Below are 25,992 nucleotides of genomic sequence, written 5' to 3'. Positions count from 1 at the left end.
TAAGTACCCATTGGTTATGACTGTTGAAAGCGCACGTTTTTAGGCCCCTAGTTCCTCTCGCTTCCTTTTTCTTCCCTCACATTTTGTGCCCTGCAAAGACTCTGCTATTATGGATACTTACCCTGTTTTCAGTGTAATCTGAACCTCAAAAACCCAGAGCTTTTGAAGTGGGTAGAAACACACACACCCCTGAAGCTTTGGGCAGGATCTCATGTTTTTAAAAAAAATTTATTTATTATGTATACAATATTCTGTCTGTGTGTATGCCTGCAGGCCAGAAAGAGGGCACCAGACCTCATCACAGATGGTTGTGAGCCACCATGTGGTTGCTGGGAATTGAACTCAGAACCTTTGGAAGAGCAGGCAATGCTCTTAACCGCCGAGCCATCTCTCCAGCCCCCAGGATCTCATTTTTAAATACATCACCTGGCACCTCAGTGCCTCTTCCCCTTCATCAAGAAACCTTTGGCACCCAGAGCTTGGGGCTGAAAGGATTATCAGCGGTTAGTCATTGGGCTGTTTTTGTAACCACAGTCTCCTGTGCTGTGTCCTCGGGTTCAGGGGCTTTGTAGCAGGTGGGAATGCTCTGTCATTTTCATGAAAGTGAAGTGCCCGGTTCACTTCAGAATTCATGAAGTCACACTTGGCATGGATTTAAAGCTAATTTATCTTGCTCAGTACCACTAACCCTACCTGCCATGACATCCTCCTGGGTAGCAACTGGCTTACACTGGCCAGCAAAGAGCCAGGAGGCACCTGAGGCTCGGTGGAGAAGCAGGCCCATGATCTCAGCATTTGGGAGGCTGAAGCAGGAGGACCATAAGTTAGAGGCCAGTGTGAGCTACAGCAAGAGCCTGGAAAGGGGAGGGGGCATACATTTGAGCCGTTGAAGAAACGGGTTCAGTGAGGGAAAGAAACCTGTGAGGGTGAGGGCGAAGGTATTCTGGCCATCCTTGGACTTCATTTGTTCACAGTTGGCCTCGGCATCCGAGTCTTTGGGTCCTTTGCTACTTCTCTTGATGGCTTCCGCTTTGTTTATGGAGACTTTTTATTGTTAATTTTTTGAGACTGAGACTCACTTGGGACCTCACTGTATATCTCAGGCTGACTTTGAGCTTTGGGCAATCCTTGTGCCTCAGCTTCCCGGGAGCTGGGATTATAGACACGAGTCACCATGGCAAGCATTAGGCGTGATTTGGGGGATTGAGGACCACATGGTGACTAGACTCTGGAAATGAGCTGCAGGAAAGCCATTGTGTGCGCTGTCATCACAGAGACGTGACTGCAGGGCCCCGTGGAATCCAGTGCCATTCTAGCCAAAGGGCCTCTGGGATACATTGCTCAAGCCCAACAAAGTAAAGGTGATCAGAGTGTGAAGGGAGAAAGGGGAAGTCAGACAGAGGCAGAGACTGGCCTCTCCATTCTGTGGTGCACACAGACTGGATACAAAAACAACAACCAAGCTGGCTTTCAAATATTATTTCATTTAAAATATGTGTGTGTGTGTGTGTATAATTTTAAAGTGGGTATGATATAAAATACTCTATTAAACTCTACTGTTTTTAGGACTACATTTCACATTAACTAGCAAAGGATAGCATCCTTTGGGGCTGGGATGCAGCTCAGCAGGAAAGAACTTGCTGCCCAAGCCTGACCACCTGGATTTGACCCCTGGGGCCTCGTAAATGGTAGACAGAGAGGAAACACTCCTGTCAACTGTCCTCTGACCTCCACATATGTATGCACCATGGCACGCGTATACACACACACACACACACACCCCAATAATAAAGAAAACATATATAGTACCCACTGGGAGTGTAAAACATGCTGGATTTCACAGACCAATTTTAATTACTTAAAAAGTACTATTTCACTGTTTACTTTGTCTACATATTGACATTTTCATAGGTTAGGTTAAATTATTAAATTATTTACATAAAATATATAATCAAATTATTAACAATATATACAATATTAAAGTTACTTCTACTGGTATATTTTTAAAATAATGACTAGGAAATTTTAAGTTCCATATGTGGCTCAGATTCTGTTTCTGCTGCACAGGCTGATGGAGTTTTCGTTTTCCCATAGCTGAGTGTTGTTGCCTTCCACAGCACCACAGTGCACTGGTGTGCACTTGACTTGCTTCATTTAAAAATGCAGGTGAGGAAACGTCCTGGGGGGGGCTCAGCAGTGAGGAGCTGGGGGGCTCAGCAGTGAGGAGCTGGGGGGCTCAGCAGTGCGGAGCTGGGGGGGCTCAGCAGTGAGGAGCTGGGGGGCTCAGCAGTGAGGAGCTGGGGGGCTCAGCAGTGAGGAGCTGGGGGGGCTCAGCAGTGAGGAGCTGGGGGGGGGGCTCAGCAGTGAGGAGCACTTACAGCTCTGACAGGAACTGGGTTTGGTTTCCTGCTCAGAACCCACTGTAACTCCTGTTCCAGGTGATTCAGGGCCCTCTTCTGGACTGTGCAGGCATTGCAGGCATGTGATGTGCATATATACATGTGGGCGAAATACTCATACACATAAATAAAATCTTCTTTAAATTTTGCAGCAAGGCCTGATAAGACATGTCAGTGGGAAAGGGAGCTATCACTAAGTCTAAAAACACAAGTTCAGTCCCCACACCCACATGGTAGAAGGAGAGGACTGATCCCTGCAGGATGTCCTTTTACCTCTGCGCTTCCTGATGACACTTCTCCACCTTCTCCCTCCTGCCAAATAAATAAATTGCAATCAAATTTAATGCAGTAATGCCTATCCCATCCATGCACCAGGGCAGGAAGAGTGCAGACTTATAAACTGCCCCCAACACTTTCACTGTTAGGTTAAAGGATCAGCATGATCAGTGTCACCAAAATGCTCCCCGTAAGCCCCGCACGAATGTGTACTCTGTGCCATCTCCACAGCCTGCCACCTAGAACAACAGCTTATTATTTGGGGTGTCCCAATTACTTTTTTTTTTTTTTTACTAATTTGAGAGTTTTTGTTTTGTCTTTATTTTGAGACTAAGTCTCATTATGAAACTTGGGCATACTTTAAACTTGTGGCGATCCTCCCGACTCAGGACTCCTGAGTCTTTCAGGTTTGTACCACCATGCCAGCCTGAGAAAGTTTTAAGAAGAAACCATAAATGTTTTGCCTGATTTCTTGTTCTGTTTTAACAGAGAAACTATTGGTGACTTTCCAAGGAAGTTGAAAAATTTAATCTCTAGGGATTTAGAAAGAGCAAACTGGGGAGGCTGGAATGGCCAAGGGCATTTTCTTTTGTTTGCCTTGACCTTTGAGTTCTTGACCTTCTCAGGTAAAGAGACTGTCCACAGGGAGTTTTTGCTGTCTGGCAATCAGGCTGAACACATTCCACCTCAGGCTACATCCCTAGCAACGTGCAGGCAGCTTAAGAGCTGCAGACCACAGGGTCCTTGGCGTCCGCTCTGCAGACAGTGCTAGACCCTCTTGGCACTCTGTGAAACCTGTGTGCCCTCTGCTGCCCTTTCTGCCATTTTTTTCCTTTTCCCCCCTCTGTCAGATGTAAATAAAGAACTGAATACTCAAAAAAAAAAAAAAAAAAAAACCACATGGCTTCACATTCTCCATTATTGGGAAAATAAGGTTTTTACGATGAGGAATCTCACCATGCTGTTAGAAGTGAGTCTGATGAACTCAAAAGCGAGAATTGTGAGGCCTGTGTCAGGGAATTGGAAGGTCGTTTAAGTAAATCTGGGCATAGAAATGTGTTTTACAGCAAGTGTGGATGTGAGTTTACTACGGTATCATTTTAATACAAAAAGGTCAAGAACCATTTTTCACATGAGTGCCAGGGCTTGGCACTGGTGAGGTGTTCACCTCTGTTTGGTGGTATTGCTTCCATGGGTGTGAATTAAGAAGGTACCAGCTTGTTCAGAGGAAGCGAAGAGTTTATATCCCCAGGTAGTAACACCACGGCCGACGTAATCAGAGTCACACCAGGCCAGATTCGTAAATCCAGGCAGCTGAGCAGAGCAAAGCAGCTCCTGGGTGACTCTTGGGAAGGCAGCGGAGGAATCGCATGGCAAATATGGTGACCGTCTTACAAAGCAGGTGTGGTCTTGAGTAGCCCCAGGAAAGCGCTGACTTTTGGCGGGCTTTCTCAGGGGCAGAGTCTGGAATGGGAGAAGTGAGACCAGAGCGTGGAATGGGGCTCCTACCTGGAGATCCCCAACATCCCAACCTTTTTGGATATATGTGGGCTGCTGTCTCCTTGCGTATATGGCTAGCACCGGTTCAAGTCTTTGACTACTTCCTGTGGGCATGGGGCAACATGGGGAAGGGGAATCAGGAGTCGGTGGGGTCACATTCAGTGGGAGGTGTGGGTGAAGGACATTTGGTTAACTGCCATCCTGGAGACCTCAGGTATTTGTTTCTTTGAGGAAATGGAGAAGGTAAATTGGGAGCAGGAAAAAAGCCAGATTGTTAACACCTGCCCTGTGAGTGTGGTTAGTCGTGGGAAAAAGAGTGAAACAGATGAGCCCTGCTTGTACAGAGACGCAAGGATAAATGAGCCAGGAGAAAGAGCAGATATGCCCTTGAGTCTGGAGAAGTGGTACCAGCACCCATGTCCCAGGAGCTTGAGGAGGTGGCACGCCAAATCAAGGCTTGATGTGTCCCAGGAGTACAGGAGCCACCACACCACGTCTGCCGTTTCCCTGGGGGCTGAGAGAGCACCCGTCCTGTAAAGGTGTTAATAAGAGTTAAGAGATAGTGGAGCCTTTTTATGAATGGGCATGCAGGTAAAGTCAGCCTGTCACCATATCTCCAGTGTCCCTTTCTGCTTCTGTCGCTAACCCCACCTAATTGCTGTTTCAGGAAGGGTTTTCGCTCATTGGCAGCAAGAGCTGGCTGAAGATTGTAAGGCGCATGGACTGTCTTCTGTTTGGAACAACGATAAAGGCAAGATGGCACAGCTGTGTGGCCAGCCGTGTTTATGTAATGACCACTCTTCCTATTGCTGTGTGTTTGGCAGGGTTGGGTATGGGGAGACTCTCGGGGTGGGGGGGCAGTGATGGGAAGATAATGTGTTGAAGAAAGGTTTGCCCAGTAAGCAAAACCTAAAGCAAGCAAGAGCTGCTCTGGTGTGCAGGCTGACTGGTCGCTATGGCGCTGGGCTGTGCAGCTTCTCTGCTCTGAGCACTGGGGGCAGGTGGGTTGGCACCTGCCTGGTTAGTTGGATGTTTAAAAGGGTATCTTTGACAATCCCATTGAATATGTATTTTTACTTTCTCTTAGTGTAATATTAAAAAGTAAGATCTGGGTGTGGTGGTTGCACGCCTTTAATCCCAGCACTTGGGAAACAGGCAGGCTGATCTTTGTGACTTCGGGGTCAGCATGATCTACATAGTGAGTTCCAAGTCAGCCAGGGCTATGCATAGAAACCCTGTCTCAAAACAAAACACAAACAAAAAAGTCCCTGGCCAGTAAGATGGCTTATTGTGTGAAGGTGCTTGCTGGCACACCCGATAGCCTGCCTGTGTTCAACATGTGGGATGCATAAAGTGAACAGAGAGACCCCAAACCATAAACTACACTCCGGCCCCCATGGGATGGCACCTTGGACAGATCACAGCCACCTGTAAATCAGCTCCAGAGGATCTTATTCTCTCTTCTAACCTCTGTGGCCACCCACACATATATACACATAAATATATAATGCAAGTAAATCTTTAAAAGTTAAAATTCCTTTTTATTTATTTGCAAGCTGTGTTAAACATGAAGGATTATGCTCATGAAAGAAATCCACAAATTCATCACCTAGATGATGCCCCTTAAAAAATAACCATGAAAAGCCAGGTGGTGGTGGTACATACCTTTAATCCCAGCACTCAGGAGGCAGAGACAAGAGGATCACTATTAGTTCAAGGAAAACCTGGTTGGTCTGCAGAGTGAGTTCAAGGACAGGCTCCAAAGCTACAGAGAAACCCTGTCTTGAAAAACCAAAAACTGAAACAAAACAAAAAAACCCCATGAAAACCAGTTTGTTAACATCCACTGAACATATAATTGATGTGGGAACTCCTTCTATATAGATGTTGCTTTTATTGGTTAATGAATAAAGAAGCTGCTTTGGCCTGTGATAGGGCAGAGTAGAGCTAGGTGAGAAGACTAAACTGAATGCTGGGAGGAAGAAGATGGAGTCAGTGAGATGCCATGTAGCTGCTGTAAGAGACAGAAGCCAGAACTTTGCCCGGTAAGCCACAGCCACATGGTGATACACAGACGAATAGAAATGGGTTAATTTAAGCTAGAATGATGCTTAAGCTATTGGCCAAGCAGTGTTTTAAATAATATAGTTTCTGTGTAATTATTTTGGGTCTGAGTGGCCAGGAACAAACAAGAAGTCTCCGACAACATATAATAATAAAATTTAGGGGGAAGATGCTGATTTTTAAGTAACCCAGAAACCTTAGGAATTAGAGGAGAACTCAAAAGTATCAGTAGGCAGATCTTAGCCTGGAGCACAGACCCCAAAGAGCCTCACAGAGTTCAGGAGTCTGTGAGCCTAAAGGGATTTTCAGTGACCTCTAACTTGCCAGTTCTTTTTGCCATGAATGTCGGTGACAAACTGCAAACATCTGTGCTCCCCTTCTTGCAGTGGGTGCATAGATGTGTCCCTGTCACAGTACAGTTGTTGATCTCAGATACCATTTATGCTCGTCATATGTCAAGATGGCCATAGTCCTGACAGCTAACCTGTTACAGTGTATTAACAAGAAAGCCTACATGAACAGTTCACAGGTAGTGTTTAATACTGTAACAAATCACAATAAGAATTGGTATCCAGGACCACAAGGGGACACAATGCAGAGATCAACAGATCCAGCCCAGCTCCAACAGGTGCTTTTTTTGCTCAGTGTTACATAAATGGTACTCTTTATTCACAACATATTTCCAGTTACTTGGTTTTTTGAGTCAGTTTATTTTTAAAATTTATTATTCCCTCATATATAACATCCCAACTATAGTTTCCCTTCCCTCCTCTGCTTCCAGGCTCTCTCCCTCGCTTCCCTCATTTCAAGATCCACTCCTCCTCTGTTTCTTTCAGAAAAGAGCAGGCCTTACAGGGATATCAGCCAAACATGGTATAACAAGTTAAAATAAGACTAGGCAAATACCCTCATATCAAGGCTAGAATAGGCAACCCAGTAGGAAGAAAAGGGTCCCAAGAGCAGGCAAAAGATCAGAGGGAGTGGTTTTGTTAGAGGAAGCGTGTCACTGGGGGTGGGCTTTGAGGTCTCCTATGCTCAGGGTATGCTCAGTGTGGCAGACTGTCTCCTGCAGATCAAGATGTAGGACTCTTCAGCTCCTTCTCCAGCACCATGTCTGCCATGACCCACCATAATGATAATGGACTAAACCTCTGAAACTGTAAGCCACCCCAGTTAGATTTTTTTCCTTTATAAGAGTTGCCATGGTCATGGTATCTCTTTACAGCAATAGAAACTCCAATTAAGACAAGGATCTATACTATTTTCATAAAGTTGATTTAAGGTCATTTTCTTGTGCTTCAGCTGTGTTGGAACATTCAGGGTTTGCTCTAGGAGGACAGCTGAGCTCTGGGGGTGACATATTGCCCTGGCTCTTGTTGATTTAAGTTCTTACACTGGCATCTAGGTATCTAGGTTTGGAGTACGTCTAGGTCTAGGTGTCAGTTTCTGAGTTTGTCTTTCTTGGATGGGTGTTTCCTTTCTTGGTTTCTATTTCTCCTTGGTCTTCTGCCTTTGTGACCTGGAGTTTTGGTAGCCAGTGTGACCTCTGGTCCAGCAAGGAATCTCCCTCTGAGTTGGGTGCTGGACTTCTGGTAGCCAGCACGGCTTTTGGCCCAACAGGGAGGTCTCTGCCCGAGTTTGCCTATCTGTTCTTCTGGCTGGTGTGCCCTGCTGCTGTTCATCTGATTGGCATGGCCTGCCCTGAGTAGGCTAAATTGAACCTCCTTACTGAACTTTTAATAATATAACATTAGTAAAACAATAATATTTTCAGTTTCTAGGAAAGTGATTTTATCGTCAGCAAACAATGATTATTTCCAGTGGTTTACATTTTGTAGTGCTTCCTCCACCTCTGATGGTTAATCTCTGTGAAATGAAAGAGAAAGTCTGGCTTGTTTCTAAAATCACCCAGGAGAGAAATCTGCGCAGGTGCCTGCAGAGACCTTTCAGTGTGGAGACAAGACCCACGCTGGCTGAGGGATGGGCTCCCAGACTGAATAAAGTGGAGGAAGAGTGGGGAAGTCTGAACACAGCATTCATCTCTGCCTGCAGATGGCGTGTGACCAGCCATGTCAGCCTGCCCACTCCTTCTGCTCCATGATGAGCTAACCCCATAGACCCCTGAGCCACTGTAAACCTTTAGACAGAAGATTCTGTCCCACTTGGTCCCACAGCCACTCAGTCCCAAAGAAACACACAGAGGCTTATATTAATTATAAACTGGCCTCTTAGCTCAGACTTATTATTAACTAGCTCTTACAACTTAACTCATAGTTCTTGTTTATGTTTAACCACGTGGCTTGATACCTTCTCTCAGTGAGCCATTCTCATCTTGCTTCCTCTGGTGACTGCCTTTTCTCTTCCTAGACTTCTCTTAATTTGGTCACCGCACCTATACTTCCTGCCTGGATACTGGCCAATCAGCCTTTTATTAAACCAGTATGAGTGACAAATCTTTACAGTGTACAAAAGCATTCTCCCACAGCAGCTCCTTTTTTTTTCTTTTCAAAACAAGACCCTGAATCTAATCTCCTTTGTTTAGCTTTTTTCCTGACCATTATCCATAAAAATTTGTAACCAGCACTCTAAACAAAGACAAACATCCATAATGCATTTTTTGGGAATATGGGCGTAGTTTTTAGGCTACTTCCTCCTGATCAGGGTGCTGATAATCTTATGGGGACCTAAAGAAAATTTAGGATGATGGTCAAGTCCTGACTGGAGTATTCTGTGAGGCTTGATCATCTCAGCCAGCAGTCTTGAAGCTGTTCTGGATGCAGAACTCAGAGGAAACTGCAAGTTTAGGAAGTTTCTCTAAAACATTGGATCATCTGGGTCATCCGTTCTCACTGGAGATTTTTCAGGGGTCTTCCTTGATCAAACCCTATTTTTCTTAACCCGGAATGAATCCACAATCTCTCGATTCCTATGGAAACAAAAGTAAAACCTCTTCTCCAAAGTAACATATCTTTTGACTTCAATTTTGAAGTCAAGGCATTTTCAAATTATATAGGTTGGATTAATCCACCAGCATTTATAGTCAAATGCCTTTTAGCAGCTGTGGCTCCTTCTTCAGTAGTCTAAACAATTCAAAGACAACAAAATAACATACAGTTTTGCCGCTGGCTGCTCATAAACACCATTTAAGTGTTTGGTGGCAGAACCTCTTAAGAGAGCTGCTTGGTTTTTGCCACTAACGCTGAGTCCTGAGTCCGGAAGCCTGTCTTAAAGGAGCTGCCAGCAAACAGCCTACAGGAGTAAAGATGGTCACCAAGAAGCTGTGCTTGACTCCTCTGCTCTTGTTTGCCTAGAATCTTTTCCTTTTTTTTTTTTTTTTTGAAAAAAAAAGCCTTTTCAGGCTTTATGTGGAAATTCTTGCCAAATGCTTGGGCACCATTTTGTGTCCCATCCAGTCCGCGGCTGTTCCGGCCCAGAGAAACACACTTCTCCCGTTGCTTCCAGTCAAGACTAGCTTGTGTGGGTACTGAGCCCTGGCACCCTGTAGTTGTGCTCGTGTCCTGGCCTCTCCAGACCGCACGGGTTGTGGTGCTCAGATCGTCCGTGCATCTCTAGCTCTACATCAGAGAGGTGTTGCTCATTGTCGTTTATTTACTAAGACCTTCACCAGGATACACAATACATTCCATCAAGCACTTTTTAAAAACAGTTTATTTTTTGAGTGGCAGGGAACATGGGAATGCCTGGTCAGAGGACAACTTTTGGGAGTTGAGTTTCTCCCTCGAGTGTGGGGGTTCCAGGGGTGGAACTCGGGTCATCAGCATGGGCAGCAGTGGCTTTACACTAAGCCGTCTTGCAGGCCTCACCAAACACTATTTGACACTTAGCAAAATCATGCTTCTTTTCTCCTCTCTGTTGCCTTAATGTCACATAACAACTGTTGGCCTCTCCCTTCTGTCTTAGCTGCCTTCTTGCTTTGGATCACTTTTAATTCCTAAGTGCTGTGTAACATGCACTATTGTTTACATTGACAAATAGAGGTCAAGTTTGCATTCCTGTAGCAGAAACTTAACATAATATAGATTCCGCAGATAGTAAACATTGTGTTTTTCTCTCTTCAGGCAGGATACACAATTGAAGTAGGCTTGTGAGGTGGGTCTCCGTCCCTTAAACAGCTCTGACCGCTCGTGAGGATAATGGCCAGTTCGCTAACAGCAGACACTTGGGTGAAAGGCATGAATCTAATCAGTGTTGTCTTCAAGTCTCACCCTAGTAACTCACTAAAGAAGTTTTGTTTTTTTTTTTTTCTAGCCTGGGCTTTGAGGATTACCTATTGGTTTCAAAGCAAATATACTGAAACTTGTTCTCTGAATGTATTGGTCAATTTTCCATTGCTATAGTGAAATAACACAGGCTAGGTTACTTTATAAAGAAAAAAGGTTGACATAGCCTACAGGTTTGGAGGCTCAAAAGAGGTGAGGGCCTCCTTGTTGACATAGTCTCAGAGTGACACAGGGCATATCATGGCAAGAACCGGGGAGCAAGCACGTATCTGCCCTCTCCCCAGTGACCTTCTGTAATCTAATGGCCACCTAAAGGCCTGAGCTTTCAACACTCTAGGTTAGTGTCTATCCTCTTGGACCTCAAGTCCAGGCTGCAGCTTGAACAGATGATCCCTCAGCATGGAGGCTTTTTTCTGGACTCCTAACCTTCTGACAGTACAGACAGTGAGTCAGGTGAGTCTTGGTGAAGTCTTGACAGTGGCGATATAGTCATAGGACCTCACAGGAAAGCGCAGTGGCTGTGTGCGCTCTCTGACCCCCCTAGCTCTGCGTGGCACTGGGGTGTCACATCATCCGGGTCCTGGGAGAAAAGCCCCTGCTCTGCTGTGTATGGAGACTGCAGCGGCCAGCACTGAACCTCACTTCCTGTGTCCTCAAGAGGTCTGTGGAAGGTGGGGTTTCCTGTGCATTACTTCTTTTTTTTTTTTTTTCGTTTTTTTTTTTGGTTTTTCGAGACAGGGTTTCCCTGTAGTTTCTAGAGCCTGTCCTGGAACTAGCTCTTGTAGACCAGGCTGGCCTCGAACTCAGAGATCCGCCTGCCTCTGCCTCCCGAGTGCTGGGATTAAAGGCGTGCGCCACCACCGCCCGGCTAAATGCTCTACTTCTTAAAATATTGTAATGCCAAGGCCAGGCGGTGGTGGCGCACGCCTTTAATCCCAGCACTGGGGAGGCAGAAGCAGGCCAATCTGTGAGTTCGAGGCCAGCCTGGTCTACAAGAGCTAGTTCCAAGACAGGCTCCAAAGCTACAGAGAAACCCTGTCTCAAAAAAAGTGTGTGTGTGTGTGTGTGTGTGTGTGTGTGTGTGTAATTCCTTGGATGACTGACAGCAGAGACTGTCTTGACAGTTTGTTAACTTGGAGTTGAGATGGCTCAGCCGACAGGAGGACTTACTGCTCCTGCAGAGGGTAGAGTTCCGTTCCCAGAAGCCACACAGGCCACTCACTCACAACTGTCTGCACCTACAGCTCCAGATCTGACACTCTCTTTGGGCCTCTGTGTGTACATGGACACACACACACAGACACACACGCACATGCACATGCATGTATATATGCATGCATGCAGATGTATGCATACAAATAAAGACCTTTTTGTCCCTAGTAAGATCTTTCTTTTAGCTGTGACCATGAAGATACAGGTCAAGAGTTTCGTCCTAGCGCACCTTTCAGTTGGCCCAGTGGCACTGAGGACGGAAGATGAACACGTGTCATCTTTCTGGTCTCCGCGGTGTATGTTGCCTTTGGCTTGGGTTCGCACACACCAAGGTGCGTTTCTGGCTCCAGACAGTTAAGCTTGGATTCCTCCTGAGGATTTCATAGATGGGAAAGGCAGCCACAGATGTCAGAGGCCTTCCCTCCAAGGAAGCCCTAACTATCTAAACTGGTTCCTGCATGTGCTCCACCCAGTCACAAGCGCTGGAGGGTTTGTACCTGTTCACTTGATGTATTTTGTCACTTGATGTAACAAAGTTCTGGGTTTTGGTGCCCGTGACTCTGAAGGGTAAAGGAGTTCACAGCACCTGGAGTAGGGTGAGTCCAAAACAACCAAGTGAGAAACCCGGTGGCTCACACACCATTTCCTTTCCCCGTGGAAGGCCGCTGCTAATAACCTGATAATCTGGGAATGATTCACCCCAAGACTCAAAGGCTAAAGGCAGTAATATGCACACATAAAAGAAAAATGCAAATTAACTAGGTAGCTTAAGAAAAATCTTCAAGCACAGTAATAACCAGAGAAATGCAAGTCTGAAGATCTGTTTACCTAGTATGCAATGAAAATGAATAAACACCGCAGTGCCAGGATGTACGGGAATGGGCACACAGGCAAGTCTGCACAGAGCCATTTCTAGTACAGAGATGCTTTCAGAGTTTATAAAGCACTGTCTGTGGTTTGTGAGGGGGAAAGACTGCAGTAACCTGAATATCTGTCAGTAGGAGGCCAGTTAAATAAAGGGATATGCTTCAGCTTTTAGAAGTAATGAGCTATGTTTCTATTTTTATACACCCAGTGAATAGAAAATTAGGCCACAGCACTGTAGCTTAAAATATGCACGAAGTACAATCTATGTGTGTACTGTATAGGAGAGCTCTGAGACGTCTCCTAACAGACCCAGATACACAGGGCTGTCCATCGAGTGATGGCGGTTAGCTCTCACTCAGAAAGTAGAGTGAATGGAAATACGGAGAGAAGGGGGGGCATGCTGCACACTCCCGAGAGTCCAAGACTTTGGCTCTGTTTTGATAAGTTTTATTTAAACAGAATAAATTGATCTGGGGAAAGCAACAAGTTGCTTATAGGAACTTTTAGAATTTTGCTGAGGTCAGAAATGTTCTCACACTATCATGTGGTTTACATATTTCCATATGGTGAAAAGGCTGGTGTACAGGCTGATCTCGGCATGTGCTTTCTTTTCCATGCTGTTGGGAACGTCATGTATGTGGACTCATCTAGACAGAGTTCTAGCCTGGAGAAGGAAACTGTTACCAATGGTTTTATGTTACTACAACCCAGGTCTGTTCTTGAGTTTACAGTGCAGTAACTCTGATGAACTGCCACATCTAGGTTTGGGGGGCTGTTCATTAGTTTGTGGTTTGTCCTGCCTGTCAGTTTGCCTGAGGCTGTAACTCGGGGGTTGTAAGGCATTTTCCCTGTGTGACTTATGTAGTGGTCAGGTGTCCTGAGGATAAAGGGCACCTGAGATTATTAATGAGGTGCACAAGCTTTGAGCTTCTGCCTGTGCCCTACTCCCCGAGATGTTTACGTTCACTACCTCATTTAATGACAGCCAGCTTCCTTTCCTGTCTTTCCTGCATAAGTGTTCATGTATGTAGGATGTTCCCTGAGGTCAGCGCTCAGTCTTCTCAGTCCCTCCACCTTATTTTTTTTGAGGCAGGTTCTCACTGAACTCAGAGTTTACAATTTCAGTTAGGCTGTCTGGCCACCAAGACACTGGGAGCGTCCAGCCTCCACTCGCCAGGGCAGGGATTGCAGGCAGAACTGTGGGGCCTCGCTCTGACATAGTGCTGGGATCCAGTGTAGCTCCTCGGGTTTGCACAGCATGCACGCCACTGAGAGCCATCGCCCAGCCCTGCCTGCTTTTCCCTTTCCATTCAGAAACATTTTGTTGAGCCAGAGCTATTGTATATTGTTTTCAGATATTTCTATTTAAGGAATTAGATGCTGTGAAACTTACTATTTTGTGCACTAACCTAAAAAATTATTAAAAATTAAAAAATATCAGATGTAAAATCTGTATTGAAAGTAAGATAAAACACCAGCCTACCACTTAGTCAGTAGAGTGACCATCGAGTTTGCTAGCGTCAGTTGCCAGAGGGAAATGCATTCTAGCATGAAGAAAGGCTTCTAAAAAGGCATAGGAACAAGTTCCTGGATTCTCTGTACTTGCTGCAAGAGAGCATTTACTAGAAGTGTTTACCCCACAGCAGACAATACTCAGTGATGGCATTTGATTTTCCAGAGCAAGAGCCGCATGTTTCGTGTGCAGTTCAGTGGAGAGTCGCAGGAAGAGGCGCTGGAGCGCTGCTGCAGCTGTGTGCAGACCCTGGCCCAGTATGTCACCGTTCAGGCACCTGACAGCATGGTCCAGCAGCTTCAGCAGAGCCCAGGCCCACTGGGGGCAGGAGAAAGCCAAGGGAAGGACCTACTGCAGCAGGGGGTGAGTGTTAACTTGATGATGTAATGCACGGCGTCAGGACCCCCAGGCCACTCACAGTCACCTGCTCCGGGTGGTCCAGTACGCCCTCCTAGTCTCCTTATTCATATAGGCTGGAGTGCGCGTGCACACACACACAAATAATTGTTTAAAAATATCTAATGTTGTGTGATCTTTTAAATTCAAAGTTCAGACTTTCAAATTAGCTGCCTAAACATGAGGACAGACATAAGACAGGGAGCCCTAGCTGTATTCCAGCGTGATCACAGAACAGGGGTTCTCAAAGTCTGATCCCTGGGGCCCTCAAGGCCAAAACCTTTTCATCACAGTAAAACGTTAATCTACCACTTATGCTGTCTGTTTTGGTCTGACCAAACGGCTTGTGAGTCAGGCTCCTGACACTACGGCCAGCTTCTACCCCCTTCCTTCACAAAGCATGCTGGATAAGAAGGCCCGCACTGGGCAAGTGCTGGTTGTTTCTGAAAGGCACTGAACGAGACACTTGCCACTGGCAGCCAGACTACCTCTTCCTTCACATCACATGCCCTCCAGAGCCATGGGCACCCCATAGCAGGGCAGCTTTCGGGGAGCATTTCAAAAGGAAGCTAGGCCTTTCACCCCAGATAACAATGGACACTACTTCTGACAGCAACAGGTCATGGTTTTGGTTTTAGGATCTGCCCTTCCTGTGATCCACGGGGTTGTGCCAGTGTGCTGGGCCTAAAATCTAAGTTAAAGTTAGAATCTTGGAAAACTTGCGACCACCACACAGGTGTCAGGCCTTCCTGACCCAAAAGACGTTTGTGAGCCTAAGTGAATGTGATTTATCCTTTATGAACAAGTGACAGGATGTATTAAGACGTGGAAGTTAGGTGTCGCTGACTGAACCAGTATCTCTAGGCTGATCAATGCACAGTGCCTGAAGATTCTAGATAGCTGAGAGTGAGCTATCCGAGGGCTGTGGTCCACTGTGCTGCCTGTGTAAGGCAACTTATGGCTGCACCATGTGGGGACACATGCAGACTGTGGCTGTGAGCTGAGCAGCGGATGAAGGCTCCAGTTGCTGACTGTCGAGGTAGAAACATCCCGAAAGTGCTGAGTCTATTCCCAGGGACTCAGCTCCTCTATACTTTGGTGTTCTGGATAGTTGAAACATCCTGATGTTACGCAAAGGTCATAAGCTCTGGTTGGTATCTGAACAGATCTGGGTTAGAGTTCTAGCCAGGTTTTGTGGTAACTGTGTGATCTCATGCAAGCCACGAACGTCCTCCGTGCCGTGGGGAACGAGAAATGCTGGCAGCACTGAACAGTTCTTGGTAAACAAAACAAAACCCACACTGTCCGTCACAACACTGCTGCCAGCACAGCTCCCTTCTCAGCTCTGCTCTTCCTGCCAGCGAGCAAAGGTCAGAGCCACCAGAACCCGAAGGAACAGCAGACACTGGCGTGGCAGAGAGAAGGCAAGGCAAAGCCACTGAGCGCGAGCACAGCCTAGAGCAATCCTTAGACCAAACATTTCCCAAGTTGACCTGCAACTTCTGGCATGCAAATCTACATAAATGCTTAGTCTACCTTAAAAGTTGAGGCATGGCTAAGTCCAGATCACCGCTGCATTTGGGTGACCAGTCTTTTTAGTCTAAAGTAGTTGTTCCCTTCTTTGCAGATAGGGATAATCCTATTCTTTTCTATTTAAAGTTCTTGACTCATTTCTTGGCTTATGTTTTAGTTTTTACTTTTCCTTAGCCTTGTAATTTTGTTAATTGTGGCCTCACCAGGTGTTTCTCAACTCAAAGGCTCTTGAGGCAACCCACCCCACCATAGGAGAGAGTTGAGCTGGGAGCAGGGGCAGGCAGGAGGAGGTGGTAAGAAGTCCATATGACCTTTTCTCTTAGTGAGCATAGAGAGGATGAAGTCTGTTAGTATGTGCACCAAGCCTCTCCTCTGCTGGTGGACACCTGAGTCCAAGAGTCCACCAGACTCGGGAGTCTGGCTGCCCTCAGAAGCTGTTCAGTGTCAGAGGACGGTATTTTGGCTGACCGCTTTCTCACTGGGGCAGCACCGTGTGAGCGGAAATGATTGGTGTCCCAGGAAAGCTCTGACAGCAGAGAGGGAGGGAGGGTTACTGAGCACCAGGAAACTGTAGAAAGAACGTGAACCAAGCTCATCTAAGGGCTGCTGACTATATTGTCCCGTTCCATTCCTAGTCCACATCCCACACCGCCCTGGCCTTTTCTCGTTTTTGATTTTGGTATCCACTAGTTCTTATTGTGTGTACAGCCCTAGTTGTGGAGAGGCGGGGTTCTTCCAAGTCTGGTCTTTTGTAACTGATTGGCAGGTCAGCTTCCACACAGGACAAAAGGCAGGCAGACATGTTTCTGATGGACAAGAAGCACCCTCAGAGAACTTCTTTTCTTTCTCTATTACATCCTCAGTTCCCACCCACCGCAGGAACACTCTTGTCCTCAAGATCAGCAAAGTTCCCAGAGCATGGCCAGGCCTGTGGATGGGCAGAGCTGACACCCTGGCTTAGCACACTTCTGCTTAGCTCTTACCAGGCTGGAGTTCTAGAGGATGGGACCTCTGTCCTGTTCATCTAATGCCCATTCTATATCACTCAGTGCCTGGGATAAAGTAGAAACAAAACAGTTGCTAGAACTATCTAAGGAATTTTATTTAATGAAAAAAGTCAAAACTGCACAGTGTTCAAAAGAAGATTCTTAAAATGTACTTTTATTAAATAAAATGTTGTCTCAGCGTAGACAGGGTTTCCTTGTTTTGCATTTCTGTGATTCATGTGAACCTGATTCATGTGTACATAAGGACAGGGCAGCACACAGTACTCCTGCTTCCTTAGGTGACAGTCCTTAGTTATGCATGGGTCTTCTGGACAGAAGTACGCTATGGTGGCTAACAAGGCCCTAGCTGCCCATCACCCCGAGACCACTAGGTAGATGTTAGGTCTCTGTGCTGTGGTGGAACAAGTAAGGCCTCACCAGGACTGTCTTCCCCGGTGTGAGGAGCAGCTATGTCTCTTTATGTTTGTCTGTCCCCAAACCCTTGGAGCTGAGGACTCAAGAGTGCACCACCACTAAGCGAATCTCGAGTCCCTCCTCTGCGTGTTTCTCTACAGCCCTATCTGAATCTCGAGCAGCAGGTGTGTGTGGCAGCTGGCACTGGCGCTCCGGAGGGAAGGACCTCAGTGATGCATTTAGCTCAGGTATTGCTGTGCTGGGTTTTGTCCCTAAAGATGGTAATCCACAAGAGTTTGTATTTGTCAGTTCTTTCCCTTGCTATAGAAAAGAAACCTAAGGTGTTACTGAACAGGAGGTAAAGGGACAGGTTACTACTATTTACCCTGTCCGCACACAGGATGACACGTGTAGACTGCCTCCCAGCCTGCCTGCCTGCCTACCTGCAGAAGTGAAGGAGACTGGTTTACTGTGCTAGAAAGAACTTAAATCACCACCTCCCCAAAAGGAGAAATCAATTTAATTTTGGAATTAAGATTATGAACGATTGTAAAACAAATACCAAACCAAATCTGGACTATATAATTCCTACAGAGCCAACTTTCAGTGCTGCAGTCTCAACTGAGGAGTTAGAAAGTAGGAGGAAGGCATTTAAAAAAAATCCCTATTGCAGTTTTTCTGAACATGAGCTCTCGTAATGATGGTCCTGGGATCATTTCCAAAACATTAAACGTGAACACCTTAGTACCAAGGACACCGGAGGGTAAAAACCGGTATTTGAGCTGCCCATGCCTGCAGATCCACATCTCCTACCGATTCTTTAAATCCGTGGACCATGCCACAGCTCATAAACAAGTTTCACTGCCTACACAGTGAGCTTGGTAAGTCTGCCTGAGCCCAGGGAGTCTACCCAGCCCTTTAAAAACTATTGCAGGGCCCTTCAGAATCTCTGGCCTGCTGACTTTCTCAGTCACCGCAGACAGCTCCTGGCCATGTGTACTGCATTCACATTTGTATCTGTTGGCTGTTCCAAGGATTTGTTTCACTATATCCTGACTATACCAGGCAAGGGCTGTGCCAGCTCATGCTTTCCACAGACCCAGCATATTCGTCAATAAGTAAGAATGAGAAGTCTTTTCATTTAAGAAGCATCTATTAAACTGTGTAAATAGTGGTACATAAAGAAAATAGAAGCTTGTATGTGTGGTTGGGGAAGGTGTCTGGCTTTCCACTGAAGAAAAATGGGACAGTTACAGATAAAGAACTTGAGAGAAGGCAGCAGGAAAGCAAATGCTTATCATGTATGAGAGCCTGGGTTCAATCCTCAACCTGCACCCACAGAAGAGAGAAAAAAAGACAAGATTTTTGTCCTTAATGACCCAGAAACTGTAAAAGAGTAAAAAACTCTGCCCAATAAATAAAAAGTAGGCAGACTTTTGCTTTCTTTGTTCTGGGGAGTGACTGACCAGGGTGAGGGCTGCGCTCTGAAAGGAACGCGGTGTCAATGGTGTCAGTAGTGACTCGGCAGCTGACTTTCACAGCACCGAAAAGACCAGGAACAGCACAAGTTTGCTCTGACCTTTTGAGCAGGTCATCCTGTGAATACAAAGTTGGACAAACTTCTTGGAAGCCAGTTAATATTAACCAAGTTTAATATTCTACTTTCTGAGAACTGCATTTCAGCTATACAAATGGATACAGAATGTTTATCATAACTACTTACAGTTAAGAATGGCATCGACATAAATGCTCACCACCCTAAGTGGTTCATCACTACACATGAAAGAACTGTGATCGGGGCCAGCAAGTGGCTCAGTGGCTAAAGGTGCTTTGTCTCTAAGCCTGGTGACCTCATTTTGATTCCTGGGACCCATGAGGTAGAAGAAAAGACCTGACTTCCATGTGTATGTCATGGCAACCTCCCTAACAACAAGTAAATGGAATTGATATCATGCTTTGTGATTGGCATGAAGAAATATTCACAACACATTGATTTTTTTCCTTAAAGCTATGAAATATAATTATCCCATTTTTTTAATATACTAAATTTGAAAGTATATACACTGCTCCATGTTAACAGTGGCTCTCAATTGAGAACAGGATGGCATATTTTGGTTTTCTCTTTAATTTCTTTAGGTAGACTCTGCAAACCTAATTTAAGTTTAGAAAGGTAATTTTGTGTTATCAATACATGTTGTTTAGAGAAATACTCTTGCACACAGGCACTATACTATACATTATACCCACAGAAAGGGAGCTATCTTTCTGACAGGAATTGTCTACCTGACAGCATTAGTGTAAGGAATCTGCCAGACACAGGAGCCAAAGAACCAAAGGTAAGTGGATTGCAACAGAGCTAGGACTCACTGACTCCATGCTGATCAAAAGAGAACACATCTTTCAAATTGTCAAGCAGAGTCAGACTTCAGTTTGAACTCTAATATTTAAATGCTGGTAATTTATGAATTGGTTTTCAGGGTTGGTGATGCTCTGGGTACTATCCATATGTCCGTAACCCCAGTACTCGAGGTAGAAACAGTTGTTCAAGATCACCCTTGGCAACATAAGGGGTTTGAGACCACTCTGTGCTACTTGAGACCTCTTAAAGAAACAAAAAGCCTTACAATCAATCCCAGTGCCAGGACTGCAAGTATACCACACTACTTTTCTTCACATGGATTTTGGCATCTTACCAACTGAGCTCATCTCCCCCACTCCTTAATTGGTTTTAAAATGCTTCATGTTACCCAAAGCCATATGAATGTCCAATAAGCACATGAATTGATGCTCAGTATTACTTCTGATCAGGGAAATGCAAATTAAAACCATAATGAGACAGCCCTGCATGTTTGTTAGAAAGGCTAAATTTAAAAACAAACTCACAAGGCCAGCAAGATGGCTCAGTGCATTGCCAGGCAAGCCTGATAATCCAAATTCAGTCCAGGGATTTCTCAAATCCCAGCGCTCCTAGGGCAAGATGGGAAGCTGAGATAAAATAATGTCTTGAAGCTCCAAGGCCAACAACAAAGGTGACAGGGGAGAACTAACTACTAAAGCCATCCTCTGATCTCTAGCTACATATTGTGGTATGTGTGCCCCCGTATTTTTTCTTTTCTTTTCTTTTTTGTTTCTCAAGACAGGGTTTCTCTTTGGAGTCTGTCCAGGAACAGGCACTGTAGACCAAACTGGCCTTGAACTCTACCTGCCTCTTCCTTCCGAGTGCTGAGATTAAAGGTGTGCACCACCACTGCCCTGCACGCCCCTGCATTTTTACAGTCAATACAAAGAAAAAGTACAGTACCAAGTGCTGGACTTCTAAGTACAAATTGATATGGAAGTTTGTCATAAGTCAGATATACTTAAATATGACCCAGCCACACCACCCCTAGGTATCTATCTGCTACTTTAATAAATGAAAGTCTGAATTTAAAGAGGAATAGTAACACATGACTGCAATCCCAGTACTTTGAACACAGGAGGGTTGTGAACCAAACTGTCTAGGCCACATGGCGAGATCCATCTCAAGCAAACCTTCTAAATGTTTATAACAACACAAAGCAAAACAACCAGGCCAACTGAAGAAGAGTTAATTGTAGTACATCTGCACAAAACTGAATATTTAATTTCAAAAAAAGAAATGAATCACACTTATCATTAACCCATATTAAATTAAGCCAAAAGTACAGATGTTCCTCAGCTTACAGTGTGACTGAATCTCTATCAAGTCATTCTAAGATGAAATACGTTAAAATGTTTTGAATACCTAACTCTGGAACATTATAGCTCAGCAACACAAAGTGTGGAGTACAGGCTGCTGGCCTTCATGCCTGGGACAGGAAGCCAGAGAGAGTCACATCGCTGCCCAAGGAAAGGACAAATGCGGAAGTGCAAGTTCCACTGCATACACACTACTTTTATTCCACTGTCAAGCCGAGAAGTCAAGGGACAAAGACTCATTAAAAAGGGACTGTTTGTACTATGATTTATTGTACAGAATATGACATTTTTTGAAAAGGCAGTGTGAAGGCTGGAGAAGAGAATCATGTTTATCCAACCTTAACGGTTTGACAACAATCAACATTGCAACAGATTTTTTTTTAGGGCATAAAACATCCTGTATTTTGATTGTGAGAGAGGTTGCAAGTGTCTGTCAAATTACTTGTCCTTTGGGTGGTCACTTTACAATGACCATCTCCCCCAACCCTGCTTTTGTTAGTGATGCTAAGGCTTTATCCATGATATGCAAGTAGTCTACCACTAAGCTATATCCCCAGACAGACACCCATTTCTTCCGTTCAGAACCCAACTTCTACATGAAGAGTGTTAGTAGCATAGTGTTTGTTACCCGGATCTCAACTTTATAGATACACCAATACATCTTAAGGATTCGAGTTTATCTCACTTTTAGTGGCTATCCAGAACATGTAGAGCTGGGCACATTAAGTAGTACCTGCCTAAAATCCAGGCATTTGGGACACAGAAGTAGGATCATGGATTTGAGACTAGCCTGGGTGATACAGTGAAACTCTGGTTTATTTTTGGGGGGTGGGGGTGGGGAGACAAGCAGAGGAAAAATAGAAGCATGCCAGAGGAATGGAGGAAGAAAACGTAAACACAAAATTATAAACGTGAAACCTAAGTGTAGAAAAGTACTTTTGTAAAGCCAGTAACATTTTAGTTTGTTATGTATTTTGCCTTGTTTCCTGTGTTATGTCATCTGTGATGGTGTTCCCGCCTGCAGTCAACCCCACCCTCTTTTGGCACCCCTGCAGACTATTCTGGCATCGGAGAAGCTGCCCAGTGTCTATGAACAATCTTCATGGGGAGCAGAAGAGTTGGGTCCCTTTCTACGCTTATGCCTCATGGATCAAAACTTTCCAGCATTTGTGGAAGAGGTGGAAAAGGAACTTAAAAAGATCACACAGAGTTGAGAAACTAAAGCTCTGCACACATATGCAATTAAGGAACTGAAGGTATTTGAATAAAGAGTATTAATCCAAGCACCTTTTATCAATGTTTTATTGTTAAAAACAGGTGAATCCACTTTTTTTGTACACCATTGCACTTCAATAATTATACAGAACACAAGTACATGCATCTACAGTTAGTACCGCATGAGAACCCAGTCAGGTTATAAAATCTATCATCAATCATTAAATCAATGTGAAAAATAGTGTCAAACCAAAAAGTATAACTAGAGTTGCATAGAATAATATCACCATGCTATTAACATTTCAGGGTCATTGAAAACAAAAGGGAAATTATAAAAGTTTCCTTGATCGAATGTACAAGAATAAGGTTCAACACATCAGTGCAAAAAGATTTCAGAATTTACATGATTTGACAAAAGAAAAATAGTCACTTAGAAAGCAATCATACATATATACTACAGTTCATTATAGCCGTTCAGTGGACTGTTCCAGGTTCTTAAAAGTTATAGGGTAAGCCCTTAGAGTGACAGACTTAAGTTTACACCCTCATCTTTATTATCAGAACTGCAGCTTCCTCATCTGACAACAGACAATAAGGAATGAGTATCAGCAGCTTAAAAATGAAACAAGCGTTTACTTTATTTTGGATTTTTCCCACCCCAAAAATATAAATATATATATATTTATATACTGTATATATCTGTAGGTTTTGCTGTACTTTACAAAATGATCACTAGATGGCAGCAGTGCATTTAAGAGCTTTGCCAATTTAACAGCTGCATAAGTAAAAAATGGCGCATGCATGATCCTCAGAGGACCTTTCCACTTCTATTTAAATATTTTAACAAAGGGAGGAAAAGCAACATTCACAGCACATCAAGCCCAAAATAGTTTACACCTTCTACACTGAAGCATTGTTTAAAATGTACCTGGCTAGGTCACCCTTATAGGAGAGGCTAAATAAGGCATGCTTTAGACGGTCATTGTGGTGTTGCTCACTTGAAAGGGAGAGACCAAAGAGGTCCAAGCAGAAAATTTAGCAGGTCATGTTGCCACCGTTTTCAGAAACCTAAAGAGCTGTAAAGAGAGAAACATTTGAACATTAAGAGAACACGCACTGTCACTCACAGCTATGTCAAATAAAGCAAACAGCATGCTCAGGGATGTGGTATGAAATTCTGATCTCCATGTGTGTAAGCATGCTGCGCTGTGGCCACCATTTCTGTCTTGACTTCAGCAGATCACGTGTGGTGCTGACTTGGCTTTGGGGATAATCCACATAAGAATGTAACTATTTCTTTTTAAAAATATATAAGTAGACTGCAATGCAAGGTATTTATTGTGAAATGAACCCAACATATAAATATGTGGGTCAACAGAGCTGAAATACACTTCTTTCTGTACACTGCAGTGAACAGAAAGAACTTGCTCCATCGGTGTCAGCTATTCTGAAATTAACAATAAGGTCTTACCATATAACACCAACTATTGAAGAATTCGTAGCAAGCTGAGCAGAGGCACAGTTCATTTGAATAGAACTTTTAAATCTCTAAAGAAGTCCATACTTACATTATAAGTAGTACTTAATTTGTGTTTCTCTGGCGCAAGTTTTTATCTTTGTGATTGTTGGTAGAGTTGGTTTTCCTTTGGAGGAAAAATTGCACTGTGTGAGTTCAACTAGTCATATTGTTTGAAAAATGTAACACACGGAAACAAACTCTTCACTTCCTTCCACCCCTGGTGTGTCAGCAAACTCTACTTCTAATCTGTGCATAACAACATTCAACAGATTCTTCAGACTCCCAAGGCAGACAACACACAGCTAACTTTTCTCTTAGATTTCTAAATTATAGTTACTTAGAAAACTGAGACTGATTGACTCCTTTGAACACTTAATTTCTTAAATAAAAACAGATGACCAGCAACTAGCCATGCTGAGCCCTTTGGCCATTAACCCATCAACTGCCCTTCGGGCTTCTTATAATCCAAACTCTAGGAAAGCGTGGTAGCCTTGACCCGTTCTATGCTACAGCTCCGCTCTCTCTTGTCAGCAATTATTAATGGAACTAGACAGTAGTTTATCTAATTCTATAGTCTAGTGTGAAGTTGACTTGGTTATACTGCTTACTTCTCCTATATTATCGGTTTAAGCATGTTGAATACATAAACTTGTTCAACTCCTTTTGCATGCTATTCACTTGTATGGCTGAAAACAAGACCTGGCCTAGGAGTCAAGTAAGAATTATGTCAGGTCTAAAATGTGTACACGGAAACTTTCCTTGTAAGGGAATTGCATTCTTTAGTATTCTTTTTGACTAAATTGTAAACACAACACAATCAATCAAACTATAAAATCATATCCAATGAAGTACTCACATTGGCCCGGCTGGTTCATCATCTATATGAAGTGTTCAGTTTTTAATAATCCATGAGATAGAAGAGAAGAAAGGAGACAACCATTAGAGTCTGCATAGCAGGAACAGGACAGTAAACTGCAAGTGGCAAACATGGCTATTCACAGCGCTTATTAAAGGCCATTCCATCTGGAGGTGCGAAACACTCATGAAGTTATTCTAGGTTCAGTTTTAATGGCAGATATGTTCTTTCAATGGTTTTAGTTAACACTTTGAATGCTCGTCATGAAAAACTGCAACTGTAGTGGACAGATAGGCTGCAATATCATTGTACTCATCTTGTCCCCAAGTTCCAGTGGTTCACTCATAAATAGATGAGAAGACAAACCAACATTTCAGTTGTAAAATCCTGCTGTTTGTTTTCTTGTGGAGAATGTATGCAGTTCTTCAATGTAAATGGATGCGTACAGTCTATACATTTAATCACACATCCTCAGATGTTTCCCAGAGGGCACTGTTTTTCCTGCTGTTTTACAGTCTTTATAAGGTCACTGATCTGAAGCATGATACTGAAGAAGATGAAGCCATAATAGTTCAACCTAATCCTTGGCTACCCATTCTCAACTGGGCCAGCAAGAGACATATGAGAAGCAGAGGATGCTCTGTGACATCATAGGGAGAGCTGAACAGTGACACCCTCTAAAAATCTACACAAAAAGATGGGTTCACTATTGTGCCCTGGCCAAAATAAGAAAAGTCATGAGATATTTTTTAATTTAAGTTTTTGTTATTTGCATTTAGAAGTCTTATTAACACTTCATAATTCTGACAACTTGGTCTCCTCTTAGTAGATATGCATACATTGAGAAAATGTTATTAAAAATCAAAAATTATTTCTCCTCCACAATGAGGAGAACACAAGCAAGCACCCTCTGTACAACAAACAGTTGGGTGCTTTCCCTGAAGGCATCTAGAAAAACTCAGCAGGATTCCACAAGGGGGCTTGGTGCACATGAAGCAGTTATGGAGATTACAATCTTGGTGTGGGCATCTGCAGGAGCACATGTTAGGAGTAATGTCTGTCAGAGAGACATTGCTCCACCTGTTCCTTTCAGGCAACGGAGAGGCAAAGCCACCGCCAGCACACAGTGACTGGAGCAAAACAGGTTTAAAATAAATAAATAAATAAATAAATAAACTAACCACAAACCAATGACTCATCAGCAAAACAATAGGCTAGCAACATACCAGTGTCCACATGAGTCACGACTAACAGTGCTATTAAAACAGGTACAGAGAACAAACT

At 44.1% G+C, this 25,992-nt stretch overlaps 2 protein-coding genes across 4 annotated transcripts in view; one reads left to right on the top strand and one right to left on the bottom strand.

Moving 5' to 3' along the window:
* Rec114 (REC114 meiotic recombination protein) overlaps positions 1-22,382 on the top strand; it is a 93,551-nt gene extending 71,169 nt beyond the window's left edge. The window contains exons 3-8 of one of the 3 annotated variants that reach the window (XM_038322489.1): positions 4,843-4,926; positions 14,238-14,439; positions 14,473-14,491; positions 15,648-15,657; positions 17,581-17,649; positions 22,174-22,382. In XM_038322489.1, the coding sequence (XP_038178417.1) occupies positions 4,843-4,926; positions 14,238-14,439; positions 14,473-14,491; positions 15,648-15,657; positions 17,581-17,649; positions 22,174-22,332 (543 nt within the window). In that variant the 3' untranslated portion in view covers positions 22,333-22,382. Of the gene's footprint in view, positions 1-4,842; positions 4,927-14,237; positions 14,440-14,472; positions 14,492-15,647; positions 15,658-17,562; positions 17,650-22,173 lie in introns of all 3 variants that reach the window. The other 2 variants (XM_038322490.1, XM_038322488.1) reach the window with 2 other exon arrangements.
* A 20-nt stretch (positions 22,383-22,402) lies between these two features.
* Nptn (neuroplastin) overlaps positions 22,403-25,992 on the bottom strand; it is a 70,217-nt gene continuing 66,627 nt past the window's right edge. Inside the window, exons 6-8 of the mRNA XM_038322487.2 lie at positions 24,709-24,730; positions 23,902-23,976; positions 22,403-23,409 (exon numbers count right to left, since the gene is read on the bottom strand). Coding sequence (XP_038178415.1) covers positions 23,916-23,976; positions 24,709-24,730 — 83 coding nt within the window. The 3' untranslated portion in view covers positions 22,403-23,409; positions 23,902-23,915. The remainder of the gene's footprint in view (positions 23,410-23,901; positions 23,977-24,708; positions 24,731-25,992) is intronic.

Source organism: Arvicola amphibius, chromosome 3 (assembly GCF_903992535.2).
Source record: "Arvicola amphibius chromosome 3, mArvAmp1.2, whole genome shotgun sequence".
Taxonomy (NCBI): domain Eukaryota; kingdom Metazoa; phylum Chordata; class Mammalia; order Rodentia; family Cricetidae; genus Arvicola; species Arvicola amphibius.
This window is presented reverse-complemented; position numbering and strand designations above follow the sequence as displayed.